The sequence below is a fragment of the Perissodus microlepis genome, chromosome 5, assembly GCF_051167445.1.
Source record: "Perissodus microlepis isolate ML-2025 ecotype Zambia chromosome 5, ASM5116744v1, whole genome shotgun sequence".
NCBI classification, from domain to species: Eukaryota; Metazoa; Chordata; class Actinopteri; order Cichliformes; family Cichlidae; genus Perissodus; species Perissodus microlepis.
Genome location: NC_140465.1, coordinates 4,573,621 through 4,600,450, shown reverse-complemented (window position 1 = coordinate 4,600,450; position 26,830 = coordinate 4,573,621). Strand labels below are relative to the sequence as shown.

General features: G+C 40.9%; 1 protein-coding gene across 4 annotated transcripts in view; it reads left to right on the top strand.

Moving 5' to 3' along the window:
* The window catches only part of epha8 (eph receptor A8), a 150,982-nt gene that overhangs the window by 40,677 nt on the left and 83,475 nt on the right, over positions 1–26,830 (top strand). For all 4 annotated transcript variants that reach the window (XM_084927461.1, XM_084927460.1, XM_084927459.1 and 1 more), the window contains exon 2: positions 3,330–3,394. In XM_084927461.1, the coding sequence (XP_084783587.1) occupies positions 3,330–3,394 (65 nt within the window). The remainder of the gene's footprint in view (positions 1–3,329; positions 3,395–26,830) is intronic.

Sequence of the window (26,830 nt, the reverse complement as noted above, 5' to 3'; positions counted from 1 at the left end):
TGATAATATTGTGACTAACTGCCGCAAATATTTAAAAATCAGTTGCTGTCTAACCCTAACCAGAAAAACTCAGTGTAGTCACTGGGCAACCTCCAATAGGACTGTACTCAAAAAAAAGACCACATAAGCTCTTATTGTAATAAATGTGCTGACACCTTTAGAGAGATGGAGCCTTCTAAGATGTTCAACGCTGTAAAAGAGTGTGGTTTTTTGTTAACCTAACCAAATATTCTTTGTGGCTAAATCAAATTAACCGGTGGGTGAAACAAAAAAGGGATATTACTATCTGTGCTTAAGTAAAGGCTAACAGAGGCACTTTAATGATTACAGGCACTTCTGCAGACACAATAGATACTTCACTCTTTGTTTTCACCCTTATTTTTGTTCCATGCCACATTTACTATGTGAACCAGTCTCTGCTCTCTCATCAGCCGTGTTTCCAGCAGCGACAAGCAAGTGTTTCAGTGAACAAACTCTGATAAACACAAAAAACACAGCAGGATGCTTCAGATACAGTTTTACTCAGACAGTGTTGACGTTAGTGTTAGAGCTGATACTGGACTAAACAGAGCTAATCTTGGATTTGTTCTTTTGTGTCTGCTGAATTTGAAAGAAATTTCTATAGTCTTTTTTTTTACTTTATATTATATATGCTGCATATTTATTGCAGTATTATGAAAAGATATGTAGGAGTGTTTGTTGTTAAAGTTATGGAGAAAGCCAGACGTCAGTCAAGCACAAAGTGCTCGCACAGTTCTGAGAGGACATCTAATCAGGCAGAAGAGAAAACACCTGTGTAAGTGTACCGTAGCTGTGCAGACGCTTTAAGTGCTCATTACGTGCATCAGCTTTTTTCCTGTCACTTATCGTCAATCAATGTCTGCGCATCTCTTCCTGTGCATGAAATGTCTCTCTGTGGTGCTTTTCTAGTTTTCAGACATCATAGTTACTCATGAACTATCACAGAGGAAGATATGTAAATGTCATCATTTCCTTTTTGCCGGCAGACTGGCATCTACAAAACATGCAAATGCACAAAAGCGCAACTTCTGAACAGTCAGTGTCATCATTTCTGAACTTTCACTTTGCAGCATTTTCCAAGGAAACCACAGAGATCACCTCACGGTTGTTTTCTGAAAAATTATCCGTATGAGTAAAAAGCATGAACTCAGCCAGCTGAGGGGGAGGAGGCCAGGCCTTGGAGTTCGCTTGCTGCTTTGAGGCAAAACGGTTGCATACGGTAGCAAGAGAGACAGGAAGAGAGCAAGTGTCAAGCAGAGAGATGAAGATGAGAGACCGAAAGCTAAGAAGTGCGAAGTGTTTTGTTAAACTCATTCCAATATGGGGAACAGCACTTGGCTGCTTGACAAGCAGCCTTGGGGCAGAGATCATATTAGCTGGAAGTGCTGGAGGGGTGAGATACACGCACATACACACACATACCTGCTTGAGCAGACTGTATGGACACTGCTGCTGTGTAGAATTAATAGTCCACCAAGATGCGTTTTTTCCTCAGCTGTCCATCCCATCTTGTAAAGTCCTGTCACTCAGATGTGTTTTGATCGAATGTGGAGTGAATTTTAGATGCAGCTGTATCGGATAAAGACACAAAACATACAGAAATTATAGGAAGAAGGACAAGTCTGTGTGAGCTGAAAATACTTTAACTTCCATTTGAAGTGAACATAACTCAAGCGCGTGGGTCTCCATGAAGATGCTGCTACAGGTCATTCACAGTAAATGGAGGTTTTATTTTTAAATTCTAAAATGTCATAAGTTAGCTGTTTGCACTTTTTAAAAGCTTGATGACCAAACAAGCTTACTGGGTTGGTCCTGGGCTGTATTACATAGTGCTACCAAATTGAATTATTATATAATTATAGTTATTAAATTATGTTTATATTAAATATTTATAAAATTGCTGCTATTTCTGTAACATGACTTTCTCTAAAACCAGTTTTGGTTTTTTTTTAACTTTTATTTTAACATTTAGCTCGGGCTTTCTATTTGAATTTTCTCTCTAGCCCAAAATGATCGAGGAGTTATGGGAACGTGGTTTGCCATTTGCCAAAAGCAAGGTGGAGCTGATTATGCTGCCCGTGTTCAGACAGCAGTACTTTGTGAATGCTTTGTGTTACTGTGACACACCGAATATCCCGTACAGCTCGTCTTCTCAACTTTCTAAAACAATGAGCATAATGGAGTTACAGTCATTTGAACAACACTTATGATGGTAAAAAAGAGTTAAGCTATGTGTTCGCTATTTCAGGTTGGGCTCATTTAAAAATCAAAAACTATTAAACAAACAAGCAAACAAACAGGAAAAAAAACACATGCACCAAATGCTTAATTACCAGGTAAAAGAAAAAAAAAACTTCTCATTTCAGTTTTTTTGCTGTAACAAAGCTAAAGATAAGTTAAGTGTTAGCCAGTCTGACTTAATTGGCTTCAAACAGAACAAATCTGCACTTAAATGCCCAAATAATACTGCAGTACTGGACTGGTATTTTTACTTTTACTGACCAAACAAAAGTGGTTTGCACTGTAAGCCAAATTCACGCAGCCTACATCCTTACCTACGGCCAATACTGAAGCACCAGTCAACCTAGCATGTACATGTCTGGACTGTGGGAGGAAACCCACACAGGCGCACAGAAAGGCCCCAGAAAGGTCTGAAACCACAGCCTTGCTGTGAGGCATGTTCACACTGCACCACTGTGCTGCCCTTGAAACTTCCAGCCAACAAGCAATAAACAAAAGTACCATGAAAAATAGAGACAGGCAAACAGTGTCTGATTGGTCGCCGCCTGCTTGGAGTGACACTTTGCCGTAATGTTTTGTCAAACTGTTTTGCACTCTTGTTAACCTTCTGTATGTCCATCCCATGTGTTACATGCTGGTGTTTGGTACTTGCCTTTTACATGCCACTTCTTTCCTGACTTAAAACGCATATGAAAATGGAGCATTCTGATTGGTGGTTTTCACCCATATATATGTTTCTATTCCACTCTGAAAAGCAGTGTTTCGTGTCCTGTTCTATTCTGAGCTCATACCACTGAGGTTCTGAGGTGCCGTGATGGGTGAAACAGGTCAAGGTGACATCACGGATGTGACACCTGGCTTAGAGTTGCCGTGACGACCGTCCCGGCTCATCAGTCACGCCTGTCAGACAGGTGTATGTGTGTATGTGGGGTGCTCTGTCGGGTGCCAGTGCACACAGAGGATAGTTATGAAGGACAGGATGGATGGGGCAGGATGAGGAAAAACAATCATTTAAAGTTCACCACTTACCTCCTCTGGTGTGTTGTTCTCTTCTCTCTCTTTTGCAGTGAATCTACTGGACACGACTACAATCACAGGAGACTGGGGCTGGCTAACATATCCATCACATGGGGTAAGAATGACATCTGATACCGGCATGTTTGCAGGGCAGTCTTTTGTACTGCGTCTGCGCTTAATCCCAAGTCCATAAATTTAAACCCCAAAAATACCCGTTTGCAAGTTATTTCTATTTTTTTCCCATTTGAAAGCATGTGAGGTGATTTTCCAGTTGGCGGGGAAGCCTGTTCTTATTAAACCCGATCCAGTTGTAACTCTGACACGAAAGGCTAATTACATGTTCGTCATTTGCAGTCAGACAACTACACACAGCACTCACCTAATTCCAACATTGGCTTTGACATCACTCTTAAGCCCCCCTGCACATACTGGCAGCAAGGTGCGTATTGCAGCGTGGGATTTGGGGTGGAGGTGGCTCAGCCCCCAGGGAGACAGGGGAGGAGAGAAAAAGATGAAAGAGAGAACGAGGTGAGAGCGAGGGCACGGCGTCGCCGCATTAGCATATTGTAATGCCACATGATGATGCCTGGGGTGATGAATTAGGACTCCAGCCGCGATCTTTATAGCAGAGAGATGCCACCGTGTCCCTGACTCCCTCGGCTGTCAGCGAAGTGCTAGAAACATTTAACTCACCTCCGGCCCACACAACAGAAGGCGGTGTGATTGAACGGCGGCCAGGAGGAACAGATGGATTGTCTTTCAAGTCCTGAGAAAAGAGCTGGAAGAATTGGATTAGAGCTTTGAGTGAAATCACTCCTTCGGCGTGATAGCAGCGTGAGAAGTGAGTCTCCTCCATCCTGACAGGTCCATGTTCTAACATCTAGATTACATAAACCCAGCCTGTAGTGTTTCATTTAATTGGTTCAATATGCAGGAAATATTCACTCATAATTTGATGAGAGAGTTTTTCTTTCCTCGCTGCTCCTGCAGAACAAACACTTGGCAGAGTAGATGTAGAGTAGGAGTTCAGCTTTGTGGCGCTGTAGTCAGGCTACATACACTATGATTATATGATTGTCTATGAAATCACAGATGGTGTGAATTCATTTGAACTTTTTGTGGATTCTTTATTTTAAACAGAAGCTCAGGCCATTTATATCCATTCATGCACAGCAAACCTTGTGTTTAAAAGGTTAAGGACCTGTAGGTTAAGGTTATGAATCATAAATAAAATAAATTACTTTGTAAAATCACTGATTACATGCTGGAGAAAGTAATTTGTTACACTGCTAGTTATATTACTTTCTCATTACAAAACACTTTGTCTCATAATTACCCAACAGTTCCATACAATAACACAAATCCCATTTTATACAAAGCCGACAGCACAGAGCAAAGTTGAAAACCAGCATAAAGAGACTTTAAAGTGATCATCATGGTGATTCTAATTTAGAAATTAAACAGGTAGAAACGGAGGCTGCAGCCTACTGCTTTGTGTTACCTGTTGGTTGTTAGCTTTAACATCTCTCTGGGTTCATGGCTAACTTTGTGTTAACATGCTGTCTGTGCTGTTAACACTATAATGCACATATAGTCTGGATATACTTTGCTTTTCACCATCACACTCGTTGCCTTTTGTGCAATAAAAAGTAATGTTCGTATCTCCCCTGCAGACAGCTTCTCCAAAAAACAGTGGAAAAACAAAATAATAACAACAATAATTATTATTATTAGAATAATAATTGTGGTAACACATAAGTCTTATCTAGACAAATCCTTTTAATAAAAATAGTTTCCTCAGTGGAAATGAAGTTGCAACAAAGCAAAAACATAAATACAAACCCTCCCCAAAGATTTACAGACACTAAAATATCACAACATAGTCATTACATGCTGTACTGTTGGCTAGCTGTTATTTTAATATACTGTATTCAGGGATTAAAATGGGATTTGGAAGATGAGGGAATCTGAAGTTATTGGGTAGGTGTGTAGCACAGGGAAAAGACTCATTTAGAAATAGGTCACACAGTACTTTGTATTATGAACTATTTTAATTTGTTTTTTTCGCGGACGGGCTGGATCAGCTGACCTGTGTGGCTGCTGGCTCTGAGGTTCCAGTCTACATTATATAAGCAGATGTTGCATCCGTCCTAGCAGCTTCCCAACCTTGCAAGCTAGTTTAAAGGTGGAAATCTGCAGTTTTTCCAAAGAGCATCCACAGTTCAAAGTGACGACTTGTTACTCTCCTACATTTATGACTGGACACCACAGCAAACCAGTATCCTTATTATTAATTTTATGTCCAGTCATAACCTTTGAATTAGGTGAAATAGTTGTATTTGTTGTTGTTTCTCCAACTCATCATGAACAGATCATGATTTTGCCCGACTTTAAAAGAAATACAAAGAGTAAGTACATGTAAGCTTTAGGTTTCCAGTTTATCAAATATCACTTGCTGAGCAGTCTGTACCTGTAAAAGTCATCTCTCACCTTCCTCTACTGTCTGCAGTTTCTCACATCTTTCTCCATCTCTGAGAGTGAAGTTATCACACATATTTTTTTCCCCTTAAATACTGCTACTGCACCTTTAGGCTAGTGAGGCAGTTGGCCAAGTCGCACAGAAACATCTTGTGTGTTTGATGATATTTGCTGAGGGGTTTTTTTTGCCACTGAAGAAAAAGTAATTCAGTTTATGCTCGCTGCCCTTCCCCACCTGATGGGGATGAGACGAAGGAAAGGGTGTGTGCGTGCAGATTGTGCAGTAGGTTGACATCACTTTCAGGCTTGATGAGTAACTTCATGGCATCAGCTGGAAACCGTGCCAGCCTGCAGCTGACGGAGAATGAACTTGCTTGCTATCATTAAGTATTAAACTGTCTATCACATTTAATTACTTGTTAACTGACAGTGTTGGAATTTTGTTCTGGATTGTTCCAGCCCATTTCAGCTGCTCACTCCATTGACTGTACTGACCCATTTGCACGTGTGATTAAAAATTCTTCTGATCTTTTAATTATAATTTTGTGTTTCCGAAAATCATGCCTTGAATTACAAAAAGCCTTATAATATAACAGGAATACTCAACTTGGAAAAAATGAAGGAAACACTTGACCAAGTCAATCAAACTTCTGGGATATTGATCGGGTCAGTTTGGTAGCAGAGGGTGCTCTTTAACAGTTTCAGCTGCTTTGGTGTTAATGACATTAACAACAACAATGAGACAACCCTAAAAACTGGGATGGTCTTACATACCACTGACATTTTTCCTTCTTCAACTTTTCTAACTGTTTTGCATTTGGCTAGGGTCAGTGTTGCCACTGGTGGTGGGATGTGATACCTCAAATGTATCGAGGATCCACAGGTTGGAGGATGCAACTTCTCTAGTTTGGCACATGAATACATGTGACTGCAAGAAGGTAGGGAAGAGCATAGAAGAGGATAGACAGGGAGTTACTCTAGGAGAGCTGGACAGGCCTGTAGAAGGTCCAGGACTGGTTTCTGCTCCTTGCAAGGGAGGAATAGGATGAGCACTGCCAGAGCTACAAAATCACCTCCAGCAGGACACTGGTGTGAATGTCTCTGACCAAACAATCAGAAGCAAACCTCTTGAGGGTGGCCAGAGGACCCCGCATCCTCTAGTGGGTCCTGTGCTCATTGTCTGGCATTCGTTTTCAAAGCTGAGGGCAAGTTCAACATATCTGACAGGTTTGAAAGAGTGTGAAGAAGCTGTGGAGAACATTATGTTGACTGTAACATTGTTTATCATAACTGGTTTGGTTGTGGCTCAGTGAGGGAGGCGAGGGAGGCATATCCACAGAAGGACGCACAGACCTTTACAGGCAGTGGCACTCGGACTGCCATCAGGATGAAATCCTCAGACCCTGTGCAGGTGCAGATGGTCCTGGTGGGTCCTGCCGCCTGTCCCGATGTCTGTAGGTTTATATTTCCATCAATCCATTTGGCATCGATTCCTAATACGTTAGCCGGCCCATATCGATACAGATATCCAGCACAAGTTTATTGTTTTCCTACACTTTAAAAACACGTCCTATCTGAAGTATTCAGTTAAATTGTATATATTGCTTAGATTGCAAAGAAGACTCCGTGATTTGGTGTTGCTGCTGTTGTAATTAGTACTAAACAACTCAAGGTCACAGAGTTATCAAAACTACCTCTGTGCTTCCTGCCACGCCAACAAAAAAAATGACACCTCTTTCCTCATGTTCTGTATCCTCTCAAGGGTAGAGTGTGTATCATGGGCAGTGTTATAAAAAGAACTGCGCTATTTTTTTAAATATTTAAATTAAAATAATTTCCTCTTCATTTTTTGACATTGAGAGAAGCTCTGCATTTCTCTGACGGCTCGTTTGTGTAAGACAAAACTAATGTTTGTAGCTGGATAAATACACATCATGCTGCTGACAAGTTACCTGAGATCAAGAGCGTATCCAGCGCTTGGTATTTCTGGCATGCTGGCATTAAATATTCAAGACTTATATTGCCATACAAATCTATCAACTATACATTACTGTGCATACATAGAATTAAGGTTGTTTGTATTTTCACCACTGATGGCCTCCAGCTGGATTTTGTCATTTGTGAGTCTGGGCACAGGCTTGTTTAATGTAAGTAAGGAGCTGCTGTCTTCCGTGTGGGAGGTTTGATATACTCAGAGCAGTAAGTGCTACAGTCGAGTGTGTATGTTTTGAGCTTGATAATGATGCATTCAAAATGATTCCTCAGCAAAGCTATTGAAGCAGCGGCAGTGCTTACTGCTGCTGCGGGTCAGCTTCTGCTTTCAGTTTTTTTCAGCCATGGTGAGTGAAAACCAGAAAAGTACCTATGTTTAATGGTTTGAGTTTCCTCGCTAGGACTGCACCAGAATAAATATACAGTATGGCTCAATAAATAATAAAGAATTTAGAGGTCCTGATGCACAGCTGTTTACAATAGGTGGGCTAAGGTTAACTGTGAGCATGAGTGCAAGTGGTGGTGCGATTTGATCAATCGTACCTCAGCACAGGAATCACATGGTATATGTATTGTATGTTAGAGTTAGGCTAACCCTAACCCTATGGCAGGAGAAGCACCGAAAATGTTAGGTGATTCAGACTCCTGACACCGGTTGGTGCTCACTGTTGTTCTTTTTGGAAACGGTGGGCTGTGCCACAAGCGACTGCTGGCTCACGGTGCACTTTGATGTCATTCTTCTTAGACAAAATGAGTAGACATGGACACCTGAGTTTTTGTAGGCAATAATGTGAAAGCATGCCACGACTTTATAGGTGTTTCTATGATATATTAATGCAGGAGCATCTCGTGCATTCAGGACACACAGTGGGGGTACTGCTGCAACGGTGAAATAAGAAGACACGTTCTTCAGAAAACTTTGTTCCCTGCTTAAATTTCTTCTTGTCTTGTTCTTGCCAGAAAACAGTGATTTTTTTTTCTGATCAGCTCCACCTGTGGTGTAGGTGAAGACCTGCCTCAAGCATGAGTATACATCATAATGGATTACTGTACTCATGTCAGTTTGGATGAGTAGTGACTAATGTATCGCTCATAATCATAATAGATAGAATAGAATAAGGGCTGCTTTGATACAAAACTGTCTTCGTTAAATCATCAATACTAACATGTAATTTTTGACTGCATTACTATCATTATATATAATATCAGATTCTTTGATAAACAGTTGAATGCACAAGCCTGCGACATGAGATTTTCAAAGGAAAGCCGACCAAACTTATTTTAGTAAGTGGCAGACAATCTCAGAGCTCAGTGTTCTTGCATATGAGCTTCCAGTGGTGCCTAGATTGTAAAAATGAGATCAACAGTTTACATCAACTGACTGACTGAGCACTGTAGTGTCATAAACCATAAATGTTTTGCTTCGTGTTGTAGTTTTATGAACTGATTGTTGCCACCATGAGCTGGTAAATATGGGCTATGTTTGTGGCTAGAAAAAGTTGAGGGACTATATTATTTGACTCAAGAAGCTTTATGTTGTAAAGTTGAGACCCTACAATAACAGAGGGAAAACCCCAACAATGAGACAAGCATTTGGCAGCAGTGGGAAGGAAAAACTCCCTTTTAACAGGAAGAAACCTCCAGCAGAACCAGGATCAGGGAGCTGCAGCCAACTGCTGCAATCGGTTGGGGGTGAGCAGAGGAAGAGACAACAAAAGACATCCTGTGGAAGAGAGCCAGAGATTAATAATAACTAATGATTAAATGCAGAGAGGTGAATAAGCACACGGAGTGAAAAGAGGAGAATGAAGAAGAAATTCTTAGTGCATCATGAGAAGCACAAGACCTTGTGTGTGAGGAGAAGGACGTCTCTGTGGAGTTACTAACATCAGGGTAGAGGTACAGGGGTAGTAACTTTGCAAACTGTCTGTGACCTTTTCATATATAATATGTTGATAAAATCGCGATGACAAGAGATGTGCTTCATTTGTGCATTACTGTGCTTCTTGGCAATACTGTTGCTGATGTTGTGCAGCACTTTGTTCTTAATATTTGTTTGTAACTAGGGATGGGTATCGTTTAGGTTTTATCCGATACCGGTGCCAAACCGGTACTTTTGAAATGGTGCCGGTGCTTAAACGGTGCTCAAACCGGTGCTTAAAGAATGGAGAACACAAAATTGGTCCAAAAACCTCTCATGTTCAGCTGTTTTTTTTTGTAAAAAGATAACAATGTTAGCCTTTTCTGCAGCTATGGGGCATATATGGTATCACTCTTGGCTGGAAGCAGTGCTTAAACAATGGAAAAAACACAAACTTTGTCCAAAAACCTCTCATGTTTAACTGTTTTCCACTTTTTCTTTGGTCATTTTAGCCTTTTTGGCCAGGGTGAAGGGAGTACCTGCCATCAAACAAGAAGACAGCCGCATGTAACTACGACGGTGTTTGCTAGTTCACCTTACTTGCATTAATGTAATAACGTGGTTAGCCTACTCAACGTAAATTACACACGAACAACATTAAGCTACTCACACAGAGAAGAACGGCTGCTGCTGCCATCATCATCCGTCATCATTTCTGCTACACTGGCAGGGCTAGGGGCCAGGACTCTCCTCTTCGTGTTTTTGGGGGATGTTGCTAACTCCGGGTCCGATAACAGGCAACCCACCCGCAGTAGATGTGCTCGGTGTGAGGTCTCGCAGCAAGCTATCAAATATGGCGCATTTCTCGGCTTTAAAAAAAAAAAACGCTATGCGTCGCCAGGTGTTTCATCAGATTTGAGGTGTTACCTCCTTTGCACAGTATCACAGTATCAGCTTAAAGCACTTGTTGCGGGCTGCTGAGTTTGCATATTTTGCTGTGAAGTACAGCCAGACTTTGACCGCTTCTCCTTGGGCATTTTTAATCTGTAGCTCTGCTCTAAAAGAACGTACGTACCTGGCCCCGCCTACTATCCTCGGAAACGTAAAAATGATTGGCTAGAATCTAAAGTGTATCACAGCTCAGGAAAAAAAAGCACCGAAATAAAGCACCAAAATGTGCGCTGCTTTTCGGTCTGGTTACTACCGTTTATGTCAGAACCAGTGCCATCATGGCACCGGATACCGGTACCCATCCCTATTTGTAACTGTAACTGTTTTTGGCCTTCTCAGCTTTGTTGTATAGTGCAGTGAAGAGTGACAGGAAAGCAGAGGGAGAGAGACGGGGAAAACATGCAGGAAAGAGCTGGTCGCAGAACCTGGGCCGGCCGCTCTGAGCCAAGCAGCATGTGGCCGCCTGCTCTTCCCAGTGAGCTAAACCAGAGCCTGCACTCCTTCAAATTTAATACAAACTAAGATATCCAAACCTTCTGCTTTAATATCTGATGATGACAATGTTATGGTAATAATAATATGTGTATTCATAGTCCGGGTTGACTTTTAACTGAGACACAGTGTAAGAGAGGAAAACATTAGTGAGACCTCGTGGGTTCTTTGATAAGTATATTTTGACGCTTTCTAACTCTCCCTGTCTCTCTGTCACACTTCCATACACACATTCTCACGCACATGCATGCAGCACATATACAGGATAAGGTCATTTTTTGTTATGGATGTGCCATGCCAGCAGCATCCGGTCCTGGGCACAGCAGCTTTCTGATGTTCTTAGTTTAGAGAAAATACAAGTGCAGCAGAAGGACTGTGTCACAAAAAGCTGTTGTTACTGCGCAGAGCGTGACTCCTACATGAACAGTCGCACTGTGTTTGACTCACAAAGTGGGTGAGAAGTTTGGATTCAGCAGTATTGTGTGAATGTACTGTGACATAACAAATGCATTAAGCATGGATCTGCTGATAGTCCGCTGGCTCAATTATGTTATTTTTATCTTGAAGTGTTGTTCAGGAAGGGATACACGTGTCACTAAGAGTGAGTGAAAAAGGCAAAGGTGAGAGGGAGAAATAGAGAGGTTGCCCACAGGGAACACAGGAGGAATAAGTGTCAAGTCCATGCCAGAGGAAGATGGATTAAAGCTGTCATTGTGCGGTTTCCTGAATGTGGAGTAATTTTTAGGCGGAGGGCTAGAGATTGGATACAGACATTTGCCGTATGCAGCGCCAACAGTCAGATTCATTCCCTTTGATTTGGTGCCTTAAATCATGTACGAATGATGCATGATATCTGCTTAAATGGTATAACTGTTGACATGTGAAATATTTTTTCTTTTAATTTCCTGTAAAATGTGTTTTTGAACAACCTTCACTGAAATTCTTCATCAGCTCAAATTGCCCGTCAACCTCTGTTTCCAGATTTAAAAGGGGGCATGTCAAGCTCTGTCTGAAATGGGCCTTTGGGTCCTCTCTTTCTAACCCTTCCTCCTGGCACTCTGCTTTAGCCAAGTGCTGGAAAAACTGATCAAACAGTGTTTTACATTACAAATGGATAACGACCCACAGCATGCTGCAAAAGCAACCCAAGAGTTTCTCACTGCAAGAAAATGTGATATTCATCATTTCCTTTAAGTCACCTGATGTTAACCCAACAGAGGATGCATCTTTTTATTGGAAGATAAAACTGAATGTAGGAAGACCTCTGCCAGAGGTTTCTTCCTGTTAAAAGGGAGCTTTTCCTCCCCACTTTTGCCAAGTGCTTGCTCACAGGCGGTCGTGTGATTGTTGGAGTTTTCTCTTTATTAATGTAGGCTCTTCAGTTTAAGATGTAAGCTTCACTGCTGCTGAATTGGTGCTGTGTGTAAATCAAATTGGATTGAATTTGGTTTAATTAAATCAGATGTTAGGGAGGGAGGTAAAGTTCAAACAGAAACCTACATGTACGTGTACATAACAAGCAGCAGTAGCTGGTGGCTGAAGGCGACCGTTATAATTCTGTCTGGTGGTTGCATGGTGGGTGACCTTGTGGTTCTGTGAACATTCTTAATACTTACAGATAAATACTAATAAAAAATAAACAGTAGTTACTTTAAGGTTTGCCTTGGAATCTGTTTGAATGTGAACATCAAATTTTGTCTCCTGGAACAACTTTAAAAACGAAAATAAAAATAAAATTGTATAAACAAACCATTAAGACACAAAATTAAAACCACCTGATTGTGTTTCCTTTGTGGAGCTAAACAGCCTCTGGGGTACTGACACAGGACCTCTGGGGGTATCCTCCACTGTCTGGCAGGAGATCTCTTGGATCTTGTGAATTTCATGGCGTCTTTGTTCACTGTTTAGCTCAGGTGGAGATCTGGATAGTTTCAATTTCCTTCATCTGTCAGAAGTTTTAATGTTGCAAAGGGTTGGTGTATAAGACAGATTGTTCTTACAAATTGGCTTAACTGACACTAAGTTATTTACAGTCATTAAATGGAGATAGGATTTTTCATAACAAATATTAAATAACCTTATTATATAAGTAAGGCAGTAAATTAGTTAACAAGACGAAAGTTTTGCTTCTAGAAACACGGAGAGATGGAGGGAAATGATGGAGAGAGACAGCAAGAGGTGGGTAGAATATTTTAGCACTGTTACAGCCGGATTAAAATGTTCCCAGCAAAATAGCTGGGGAATGTCAGCTCGCACTTACTCTTCAATCGATGTGTCTGTGAGTGTGTGCGTGCATATGTGGGGATGCATTTGCACACGCACGTGTGTGTTGAGGGGTTATGTCTTTATTAGCACCCTGACCGCTCCCATTGCAAGTCTCGTTTAGATGACATCATGACAGATCACGTCTTCAACTCAAGGGGCTTCTTTCCATCCAATTTATTCAGGCAATGTTAGGACGCCTCTGGGCTGTCCCAGGAGCATCTTTCTCTGTTTTGCCTTCTCTCTCTCTCAAACACACACACACACACACACACGCGCGCGCACACACACACAGACATTCGTTCAGTCTCTAACACACTCTCTTGGAGCTTGTCAAATAGGGCAGGAAGACTTCATTATCCTCCAGTCCGGTCTATGTTGGCCATGACAGGTTCATCCGCCGGCCACCCCACAATCGATACAGCTGACAGTACAGTGTCTGTGTGTGTGTGTGTGTGTGTGTGTGTGTGTGTGTGTGTGTGTGTGTCTGAGAGCGAGGCAGAGAGCGAGTGTGATTAACTTCAGCCAGGAAAGCCATGATGTGTATGAGCAAGTGATGAGCTGAAGTGTCAAAAACCAACACTCTGTTGCCATTACTTATTATTTCTCCTTTTCCTTGTTTTTGTTTTCTTCACACGCATGCACCACACATGCACATGAACACACACACACACACGCACATTGCACATTGACATTTACATACTTGTTTTTCACAGCACCTTCCACTTGGTGACATGTGGCTGAGTAGACCAGCTGGGCAGTTTACACCAACCATACATTTCTGTTTTAGTTTCTGTTTCTAGGATTCAATATTCAAACCCTGGCATAGAGCGGAATAGCATACACTGTCTCACTGTAGCTGGCTATATAATTGTTGTGGTAGTTGGAAAAAAGTACCCAGTAGGCACTTTTGAACTTTCCATAGTTATAACTTCTGGAGGAAATCCTTCCTACCGTTTACAGTTCAAAGTTCAACACCCTGTGTTTTATGAGGGTGCTCTAGCTCCTACACCAGAGTAGGTGCTCTCCAGCACAAGAAGAAAGCCTGTAGGAACCGGTAAACATGCATGCATTGGTGTAGTACATACAAGTGACTTGAAAGACCACTAGAGGTCTTCAAAGGATGCCCAAATGGGTCAGAGGTGTATAAAATAAAAAGCTACAAACCCTTAAACAATCTATAAGTGCATTTCAAGAACATTTATATCATATAAAATAAAATGAATATGCACATTATTCTCAGCCTCATGGTTTCCTCTTGCAGACCGTGGTGATCCAATGACACGCAACGGTGCAACAGATGAAATGCTTTGTAACATGGCAGATGCAACATGCTACCTCGATTTCACTTAGTGCCATTTTTCCAGGGCTGACACCTAACTTTAGTGTTTAATATGAAATATGGATGAGCACAATGAATGGATGGATAATTACCTCTGCCAAAGGGATTCTTTTCTTGGTAATGTTTGCATGTCATTCAGTTTTGAATGAATTCTGTTAATAATTTGTTAACAATCCATTAAAATCATAAAATAATGATGTATAGAGATCATATGGAAAATACAATGCTATTCCCTCAGAAGTAAATACTGCCCAGAGACTGAGCTGCATTGGAGGAGGTTTACTCTTGTTACAAAATACAACCGTCAAAAGAAGATGACCTCACAGAGGTAGATGATGCTCACCCTTCTTTTACAGTAGAAGGAGATGCCCTCTTTTGCTCTCTTACCCACGTCAGCAAATCTAGAAGAAAAGAAATGAAGTAACCCTTCTCTGAACCTGTTGAGGGATTTTGATTTAGATGGCCAACACGTGTTTGACACTCACTGCACTGAATCCTTTTAATTTATCTTTTATTTACCTATCAGCGCTTTTCATGTTTAAACACTGGTACTTGGTGGTACTATAATGTGGTATAATAAAATGTTTGAACAGAACACAATCTGGATAATGCCCTCCTCTCCATCCTCATACAGTGTCATCTGTACTGTCACAGAAGTACAAGTGCTAACAATGTCTAGATTCAATTTTATTTCTACAGCGCCAAATCACAACAACATTCACCTCAAAGCTCTTTATATTGTAAGATAGACCCTACAATAATACATTTGGAGAAAAACCCAACAGTCATATGACCCCCTATGAGCAAGCACTTTGGCGACAGTGGGAAGGAAAACCTCCCTTATAACAGGAAAAAACCTCCAGGCTCAGGAAGGGGCGGCCATCTGCTGCGACCAAATAATTTAGAAGAGCCAGGGACATCCCCTCTGCCAGGTCACACCCTGTACGTATCTTCTTGTATACACACCAAATGTACTATAGTATTAGCTTTTTCTGTTTAAGTAACAGGGAATGCTAGCAGACTCAAAGTGTAGCGTAAACGTGTAATCCAACCATCAGTGCTCTTGCCTTGTCTTGTGAGTTTACAGCTGCTCCAGAGATTTTCCTGAAGCTGAATTGGTTAACATTAAAATAGAGAGAAAAGTTAAAATGAGCACTAACTTATAACACTAACTGTTTTTTCACCAGAGTCTAATTGAAGCTTCTTAAGCAGGACAAGATGCAATTTAAAGTTTTGAGGGCAGAAGAGGAAAGTTGTATAAGAGCTGGTTCCAGTGCAATAAAACAGAAACACTACCATACAAATCCAGCAGTGTCACTGACATAACTTTATCTTTTATTCCCATTCATTTGATCAAAAATTGACTAAAAGTGAAAATCTGTTCTTAAAATGCTAATTAAACTTTTAATGATTGTAACTCATTTAACCACATTTTAATCATCATAATAAGTAAATCAATTAATTCAAGTTATTAAGCTCCTGCTTATTTATATTGAAACAGGAAAAAGCTTCTCATAAAAAATGAATTTCACTGTACTGTGTTATGACTTAATTGATGATATTACAGTTAAATCAGTTTAGAATTGCTTTTCTCAATGAGAAAACTAACCCTCTGGGTGCTTTTCTGCTGCCATCAGCAGGACTATTGTCCAGGCCTGATTGCATACTTCCTTAAGACACCTTTAGCTTGTCTTTGAACTATCTCTGCTACCCTCTCGATGACCATCCGCTACAGTGTAATTGGCTCGACAATCTCCCACGAGACAGTAGCATCCTACAATTCAGCAAAACTGCTGCTGGATGGTGGTGGAGCTAACTCACCTCTGCAGCAGCTCTTTGGAAATATTTCTCTTAATAAAGATGTCAGGTGAAGGCAATGATGTTCCACAGCTGATGGATCACTGGTAAAGACCCTCTCGTGGTTTGAATGCCCAGGTGTTTGAGTAGCTCAGGCTCCCCAGGATGCCACCATTGTGTTGCTGGCTTTAACAGGTGCAGCAGGGATCATCTGTTCAGAGTGAAATGATCTGAGATGCTCTTGAGTCAAAGCATTCTCCCTCTGAAGCATTTTATTGTCTTAAGATGCCTGTAGACTGTTACACCAGTGGAAGCTTAATTGTTTCTTTCTTTTTGCTTCTACATTTAGTTCGTGTTTTCTAGACAGAAAACACCTTGCTAGCATACCTAAACCCATTTAATGCATTAAAATAACTTAAAAAAAGAAGTTGGGTTTTCTTTCAGCCACAGTTTTTAGAAAGTAGAAGCTGGTACCTTCTTAATGAAGTCTCAAACATTCAATTTAACCTTACCCTAAGTGAAAGGTTTTTCCATTAGGGTGTCCTTTTCTATGAAATTAGATGCATGTTAACCTAACCCAAAGCCTGCCCATGCCCCTAAGGCTGGCCTTAAATGGAGCGCCAATGAACCTGGTGGAAGATGAGTTTGTTGTGCAATGTATTCAGGAAATACCTTTTGGAGTCATATCGACTAACAGTCAAAACTTTTATCCATCCATTCGCTTCCGCTTATCCTTTTCAGGGTTGTGGGGGGTGCTGGAACCTATCCCAGCTGTCATAGGGCGAGAGGCGGGGTACACCCTGGACAGGTCGCCAGTCCGTCGCAGGGCTAACACACAGAGACAGACAACCACTCGCACTCACACTCACTCCCGCATCCACAGAAAGACCCCGGCCTGATGGTGGAATTGAACTCAGGACCTTCTTGCTGTGCGGCAACAGTGCTGCCCCCAAATTTTTATAAGACCCCAATTTTTCCAGTTATTTATTGCAATTCAAGTCATTCAAGTCCAATGAATAGCTTGAAATGGTACAAATGTAACGGGTGAACTGACAGAGGTTAAAAAAAGGTAAGGTTACCAAAAAATAATGTACATTTCAGAATTATACAAAAAGACCTTTTTCAGGAAACACAAAATGGGTAAAAATTTAAAGCTGTTCTGCAGCAATGGCGTTTGATCAAGCCTTGAAGCTACTAATTCCTACAGGTGTTCCAAATTTTCTGGATTACTTACAACCCCCTCTGTCTGCATAAAAGCAGTGTTGGAACACACTGTGGTACCATACTCTCATGAGCATCAGTTGAACAGTACTGTACTGCAGAAAGTAGTGTGTTGCTACAAAAATGGCGAGAAAAAGGCAATTAACAATAGAAGAGACACAGACGATCATAACACTTAAAAATGTAGGTCTTTCCTACAGAGAAATTGCAAAGAAAATCAAGTGTCAGTGAGTACAGTTTCCTTCACCATCAAAAGGCACTCAGAAACAAACTCTGACAGGAAGAGGTCTGGCAGACCCAAAGCCACAACTGAATCACAGGACAAGTTTCTGAGACTTAACAGCTTTCATGATAGGCGACAGGACAACAGCTTCAAGCACAGCTTAATAGTGGTCGTAGTAGCAAGTCTCAGTTTCAACTGTGAAGAGAAGACTTTGAGCTGCAGGTTTCACAGGACGAGTTGCAGCAAGAAGGCCATTGCTAAGATGTCAGAATAAGACAAAGAGACTTGCCTGGGCCATGAAACACTGCGATTGGACTACTGAAGACTGGAAGATGGTATTATGGACAGATGAATCAAACTTTTAAATCTTCGGTTCATCACACAGGATCGTTGTAAGGCGTTGAGTTGGTGAAAGGATGGTTCCACAGTGTGTGGCATCATCACCATCAGGAAGTGTGATTGTCTGGGGCTGTTTTGCTGTATCCAGGGTCGGTGACTTGTGCAGAGTGAGGCACTCTAAACCAAATCAGCTACCTCAGCGTTTTGCAGCACCATGCAGTACCCTCTGGTATGTGCGTCTAGTTTGTCAGGGGTTCATCCTACAGCAAGATAATGACCTAAATATGGGTTCAAGCCCGTCAGATTGCCTTTGATGAGTCAGATGTTTAAAATACATTTTGGTCTATAAATTGATTTCATGATTTCTTTTTTAACTCCAGTTACTTATTTGTACTATGCTTTAATTTCAGAGTGCAATCAGGCATTAAACTGCATGATCTTCAGTGAAAAAATTGAAAAATTGGGGTGTTCTAAAGCTTTCGACTGGTCATGTATGTTGCAATGGTTTTTCAAGTCCTTCAGCAGTTTCTGAACATGTATGAGCAGTGTTGGGGAGTAACGGAATACATGTACCGCCGTTATGTATTTAAAATACAAAATATGAGTAACTGTATTCCGTTACAGTTACCGTTTAAAAAGGTGGTATTTAGAATACAGTTACTTTGTTGAAATAAATGGATTACACGGCGGTACTTCCCTGTTTCATATTGTCTCGGGTCAGGACAGTTTGGGTTTTGTTTGACAGCTGTGATGTTCTGTTGTTCCAGGCGGCAGCGTTACGGTTGCCATGGTTACAGGGTGACGCTCTCTCTCTCTGTGTTTCCTGGGTGAGAGAGCGCCTTTTTGTTGTTGTTGTGCTAAGCTAATAGGCAGAATGCTACAGGTATAGCTCTAAAGAATGTAGCATCATGGGCAGTGTAGTCCATGTTGCAGGGAGAATGGACTGCCATACCCATTATGTGTCTGTGAGCGAGGGAGGGAGAAAAAGGAAAAGTACGAGTTGTCATCGAGCAAAAACAGGAGCTGGAAGCATGGAAATATAATAATAACCACTGCAGCCAAGAAGAGAGCCTGGCGAGCCCAGTTGTAAGTAAGCTATTAAGACCCGACTGTACGCTGTGTTCGTGTTTTCCTCCGAAACAATAAGTTCCGTGGCAGCAGCCTTTCAACGCCAACACGGAACCCACCATATTAGTCAGAGGTCCCTTTACTACGGTTCGGAGCCGCAGACCTTCAGTAACAGTAATAAATCACAGCAATAGTACATTCACGTAGTTGTAAACAGCATGATAATATATTAAGTAATCCAAAGTATTCAGAATACGTTACTCTCATTGAGTAACGTAACGGAATACGGTACAGAATACATTTTGGGGCATGTATTCTGTAATGGAATACATTTTAAAAGTAACCTTCCCAACACTGTGTATGAGGCATTTTTGATAGCTTTAAAAATGCTAACTGTTGGAAGAAATCATCTTGACTGTTCCAGTGAAACTCACTCTGTGACAAGCTACACAAATATGGATTTTCTGTACTGTATTATCTCAGTTTTCACTTGTGAAAAAGTAAACCAGTAGCTGCTCTTTTAGTCTGTGATTGACCCTGTGATCTCGAAGTTGTCATCATTGATGACCCTGACCAGAACTCTATCCCTAACCCTGTTTGATTTTCTCTCACATTTTGCCATTAAATAATAATTCTAACTGATACACAACAAAAACTATTCAAATAAAAATATTCTCTTTAGTCTATCTCTAAAATGTGTTAGGGTTAGGGTTACCCTCTGACCTGGAAAACAGAACATAGAAAACATTCTTCTCACAAACACATATTGGATTCTTCCCTCATTAGCATAGAAAGGATGAAAAGGAGCTAATATAACTGCTCTGTTTTATTTAAGAATTTGTTCACTGTGATATTCTTTTTCTAAGTTCATTAGTAATAAATGTGATTTATCTTTAGCTTTTAAAAAAAGGCTTTTTGAGAAAATGATAATAATTTTAATACTAACAAAAACTAATAGTTTCTCATTCTAAAATCTAATGTATTTATCCACTTATTGGAGGCCTGTCTAGCTCAAAAGTTCCCCTTATTACCCAGGCGCTGTTTGCCAAAACATTATTCTCACACAGTGTTTTGCTCCTGGTCAGCTGGCTTGAAGATTAATTTTGCTTTATTAACATTTATTTCTTGTTTGTATAGAACAAACAATAAATGAGTTTGGAAGGATGAGAAACATGAAAATGTATGCGCAGACAAATCCAGATACATCTCCGGGCGTGGCTGGTCTGGCAATCTGGCATTCCCGGCATTTGCCCAGAGGGCTGATGCACTTGTGGGCCGAAGGGTCAATCTAATTACACAGACAGGTTCCATTTAAGAGATTTTTTTAATACAACAGGTCTGGCAGTAACTAGGCCTGGGTGTGGCAAATAAAACTGAACTCGGGGTATTTTTGTCTAATATTAAAATTTGTCTGATCTGAAACATTTAGGTGTGAGAAAATATGCAAAAGCACTTTGTGAAACAGATATCATCAAAGTTGGAACTGTTCTCCTGCTGGCTGCAGTAGTGAACTGAGACCATAAGCTGACACTGCTGTGGACCTCTGTCGTGGACGCTGCCACTGTAGATACTTTTTTCATACATTCTTTGGAAAAACGATTGTGTAACAAATTCCCGTTTGTTTGAATATTTTTGCACACAGCTGCGCACACAATCTGGTAAAAATTGCATCTCAGAATAGATATTAATAGCAATTAGACCATTTCCCCGACTGATCCCAGACCAGTGCAATTAACACTCCTATTCCAGAAAGGTTATCGCTGTCAAAGAGCCCACAGACACCCACACCCACACACACACACACACATAGATGCGCACACAGGAGTTATTAAGTCTGTTATGGTTGTGTGGCCGATAGTATGAGAAGCAGAAAGGTGCAGGGCAGAACCTGATATTTCCACTGAGTTAATATTCAGACCTGTTACTTCACATAGAGCCCAGCATTAAGCCTGGAAATGCCACCAATGAGCTTCCACATACACATACATGCTCCCACACACGCATACACACACAGTATTAGCCAGCCGGCAGACTCCACTTATTCTTAGTCTTCACCCTCTCTTTTTGTTTCCCCTCCCTCTGCCATTCTTTGGCTGTCCACAGCTCCATCAAATATACTAATCTGAAATTAGATCTCTCAAGGAAGACACCATTCATCAGCTGTGTCTCCTTTGTCTTTTCTTTTTTTCATTTCTCTTCTGAAAACTTGTGTCTGCTTTAATGCAGGTTGTGGAGTGGGGTAAAATATTATTAGTATAGTCTGGCCGTTAAGTGCAGAAGTCTGACAGATAGTGTGTTAGTATTTTACACAGGGCATGGCAATAATCTGTGGATTTTAGTAGCCAGTAAAGATGTACAATCCAGTTTAGTACAGCAAAGCAACACATTATCCATTATCCAACTTTTGCAGTAAAATGGAACAAGCTAACACCTTGTCTAAATATTGAACACAGTTAATAACTGTCATGCAGACATATATATGACACTTCTTAACAGTCATGGCTCACAGGCACAACTGCCAGAGTGCACAGAGCTGCTCACTATTTCCAGCAGTTGCATCACAGGATCTTCATTAGTTACACAGCTCATACTGCTAATTGTACACATTATATTTGTTGCTGCTGGCTCCCTTCTTAATGCTCAAATGTTCCCTCATTACTAAACAGATTTATGAATCTATAATTTATGAATCTATACTTTTGACCCTGTGTGGATTAGAGAAAATCCAAAGTAAATGAAAACGTGTGCCCCCGATTCTTGTTTTCTAAAGTGATTTAAGATGTATGCTGTACAATCAGTCCCCCGGGGAAAAAGAACAGTTTCAAGAAATGATTAAAGCCCCAAATTGTATGTAACCTTCTGACCACAACTGTATGGTGCTGCCAAAAAAGCTGATTACAGCGACTGCCAAAAGGTTGGATGTAAAACACCAACTTGCCTGTAAACACTTTCCAACTACTCTCCAAGTCGTATTGAAAATGTGAAAAGTCAACTCTTTCTCTTCATCTTCTTACAGCTGCTAAGGTGTTACCTTAGCGGGTCACCTGCCTTCACGCAGCCTCCTCTGTCACACCAGAGGAGGGTGCTTGCATGTCGTCTGTCATGACATTTTTCAGAAAAACGTCCTTTGTCTTTCTCTTTTCCTGCAACATTCAACATCCTTTGTCCAATAATATCCACAATCTCGTCTCTGCACATGTCCAAGCCATCTTGCCTTTGCTTCTCTAACTTTGTCTCCAAACCTGTGCTGTTCCTCTGATGTACTCATTTCTTAACTTGTCCATGCTGTCACAAATCCCCCCTGAAACTCCTCCCTCTCCACCTTTCTGCACTCTCTTCTTCACTTCTCTTGTGCACATTTGAACTCATCAGCCTTTATTAGCTCTACTCTTTGCTCCTCACTGTTATACCTGTCTCTCTCTCTCTCTCTCATTCACACACGTTCTGTCTCGCTGCTGCAGACGTTCATTCCTCTCCCTTCCAACTGCAAAAAGTGTGACACAAATTTGAAATGGAGACCAGTGTAAAAGATGAAGCCACAACTTTTACTCTGAAGGCAGATGCTCTGTGTTTATGGTTCACATTGCACTACAGCTTGGTGAGTGAATCGGGAGAGTTTGCAGACATTCATGCAAACTAAGGGGGACTGCAGCAATTTCCTAGTTAATAAAGTTCCGTTAGATTTTCTGCTTTTTAGTTAAATTGTCTGTTTCATATAATGGGGGAAAATCCAGTTCAGCCACCCACCTACATTAAAAATTCATTCAATTCATTGTAACAGCTGCCACATTAGTGTCAATCAAGGTGTTCATGATTTGCTATTACTGTTTATTTTGATTATGTTTTTGCAGATTTTACAGGATTAGTCAAAACTACAAATGGAATATAAGGGTAAACAGGGCATCTGAGGTTATTTCATTTTAACCTCATGGATGGAGGTCTATGTAAATAAGCATGGGCTTGGAGGAAAATACAAATAAGGACAAAAAGAGGGGACATACTGATAGGTTACAGTGAGAAACAGAACTTTTGCCTCAGTCTTATTTTTATTTTTCATTAAGAAGTCGATCAGTTCAACAACACTTTGTTTGCTTGTGTGGTCTGAAGCCTGGAGCATACTTGGTTGGAACTTGTATGAGATGTGGAAACTGAGCAGGACGTATTATTCATCAGCACAGCAGACTCCCTGCGACAGCATGCGTGTTTATGCTACAGTCATGAGCACACAATAACCCCTCCTTTCAACTCCGTTCCTCTCTACATATCTGTGAGTCAGCCTTTGATTCTCTCTGTTATCTTTTTCAGCATCCATTCTCTTTCATATCACACATTATGAATAGACTGATATAGATTTCATGGTACAGGACGTCCAACTTCTGTGAGAATAGACCCGCAAGATGTAGACGGCAGCTTAGAAACGACTGCTTTAACAAACGCTTTTATTCTGCTTAACAACAGCTTCTCTGATCTCCCGGCCACTCGGCTTCTTTGGAAACAGTAAATGGACGGAGACAAACAAAAGAAATTGAGATTAAAGAGAGAAAGGGAGTGTAAAGAATTAGATAAATCAAAGAATGTGGATCAGGGAAGAAATAATTGCCGCAGAGTTAGCAGAGGCTGAGCTGTTTGACTGCGTGACCCCATGACATCCTGATTGGAAACACAATTAGCAATAAATAAGGAGAAGTTATCACCAGCCTGGATTTTTTTTTATCACTTTGTCTTTGCTTGTTATTTTTCCTAATGAAGAAGTGATATATCAGTCATGTTATCTGTCCTTTCAGGGCATGTTTTGGAGATCGGTGGACTGAGGTACAGACAGTCGGTGGTTTATCAAGCACTCTGTCTTATCGCTTCTTCTGTTTACTGTTGTATCAAACTGTTTATCAGTGTTGGTATAGTTACTCAAGAAAAGTAATGGATTACACATTACTTTTCTCTAAATAATACAGCACATTACTCACCAGAAAAAGTAATTACTTGCACTGTTGGTTACATTTCTTTATTGTTATTCCATTAAATGATATCAAACACATTGTCTCATAGTTACCAGTTAACAATATAAACCTGAGGCTACAGTCCAACACAGACAACACAGTTCTTTCTGTCCTGGACGCTGTTTGTATTTAGTTCTTTTTTTGGCCATAAAAATTTGATTAATGTCCAAATCTCTACTCATGAAAAACTTTAGACCACTCCAGCATTTTCCTCTTCCCACACATGTCCTCCCTGCACCTCTATGGATTCCCCCCATTTGCAGATTCATTCCTCAGTTAACTTACATTTTTTCTGATTTGTTGCAGTGCCAACTTATGGATCAAATCGTCACCACCACCGAGCTAATTTATTGAAGCGGCTACTCTTTTGGCAAAGCTTTAACCCATTAGATAAAATTCACAGACCTTAAAGTAACGGGCTGTCAAACCATGAATAAAAACATGTTCTACTGCAGTAGCTCAGTTTCATCTCAAAGAACTGTCACTGGGTTTTTTCTTTCTTCCTTCCTTCCCGTCTTCAGCCTCTTACAATTGCAATTATTAATCTTCACCCCTGCAGCCAGTGCTGACCTGGCTTTCATTGAATCACTGGCACTAAGTGTGATTACCACTATGAACTCAAGTGAATAAAACTCAAGGAAAAAATGTTTTGAATGAGTGAGACTGTGTTTAAAGTTCTATAAAAACATTAAATATTTCAGTGTCTTAACAGGTGAAACTTGTTCAAGGCTTATCTAAAAAGTGACTTATTTAATAAGTGGGTTCAGGACACTGAAAATTTGGTTCAGAAAATGGAAATTTGTCTTTCCGCAGATGAGAGAAATAGTTTTTTAAAATCTTTATCACTTGAACAAACCTGAGCAGTTTTGGCTTTTAACCCCAGTTATCGATGTGGAGGATGGTCATGTTTATTTTGATGTGGGTTAAAAAATGTGCTTTAAGAAAATCCAGTCAAACCATGGCATGGCACTTTAAATATTTCCGGCGTACATTGTCTGGATTTATAAAATAAAGCAAACTATATTGGAGAGGAATTTTGCCACATTTTTCATTTTGATGCATGCTGCAGTCCAGAAGTACTTTGACCTAAAACCTCAGAAAATACGAGTGGCTTTTTACTCTCCGTCTGTCACATTTGCTTCCTCCTGATGAGAGATCTGATGATCTGAAAGGCAGGAAACAGATGTGTGATTTACAGCCAATTAATTTTGTTCTCTGCTGCATTTTGTGTCTCTGTTGTACTTCACACTCGTTCTCACTCTGTCTGACACACACAATACCACGCGCACCTACACCACACTGTCAGCTGGCCGCTCTGTGAAGCACTGCATTTCTGTTGTTGGGGTGATAGAAAACTCCCTTATCGTGCTCTCAGAAAGATAAACATGCCCTGCTGAATCTTTCACTTCTTCTTTTCCTTGTCTGTTTGCTGAGGAAGAGCTGCAAAGATTTCCATTATTCTCCAAACTAAAGTACAAGCAATCTGGTTCAATCTTGTTCCCTCCCTGCTTGCCGAACCGCTCCCAACCTCCTGACAGTCTGCCGTCAGCTGCTGTGATTTTTCACGCTAGAAGAAAATTACCAGGAGCTAAACTCTGAGATTTCCCAAGAAAAGTGTTACCAAAAAAAAAGGTTGAGAGCACAGTGATGGCAAGACAGGAATAATGAGGGAGATAGAGAGGTATACACCCCGCTAATTAGCTGGGGTCTTTACAAGTTCAAGGACAGTTTCAATTTAGCTGATAAAGATGAGAGGATGAGGATGGCAGGGAAGGGTGAGGTTGGTTGAGGCTTTCTACATCTTAATTATCTAGTGGTGGTGGTGGTGGTGGGGGGGGGGGGGGGGGGTGTTGAGGAATCTGGGGAAAGGAGGGAGGGCACAGAGTGAGTTCAGGATGAGGAAAGAAGTTGAAGGGCTTCTACGGAAAACCCAGACGTCTTATCTGAGGTTGGGGGTCGGCCCCAAGCTTCCTGGGGTCAACGATTTCCCTTTCAATTACTTCGCCACTTGCGCAAGGATTCTCAGCCCAGGAGGATCATGGATAACCCGGGGGTTAAACACACATGCATTACTTAATTCAAACACTCATACAAATTGGCTTCACTCAAGCTTGTGATACTCAGGAATGATCAGTCCTGAGCTTCTGTGACATCGTGATGACGATTCAAACGTATCAACTTTACCTCTGATGTATACCCACAACAGCTCATGGGAAGAGTTTCTATTCTCTTGGTGAAGGAGGAAGTCATTACGTTTCAGTACACAGCACCCACCCATCAGTGTTTAGATGCATAGTTGTACATTCATGAGACGCCTTTGGGCATTTGTTTGAGTAGTTATTTAGAAGCGTTACCTGAGTGAACATTAATGTCAGTGGTCACCATGTAATAAAACACTTTCAAAGTTCGCAACAAAATAAAGATTTAAAAAACTTTCTCTCCTGGAATTATACAAATATTTCTCACATAGTTTAGTTAAAATTCTTTGATAGTCACATTGTATGGAAAAGGTTTTACAGGTTAGGGTC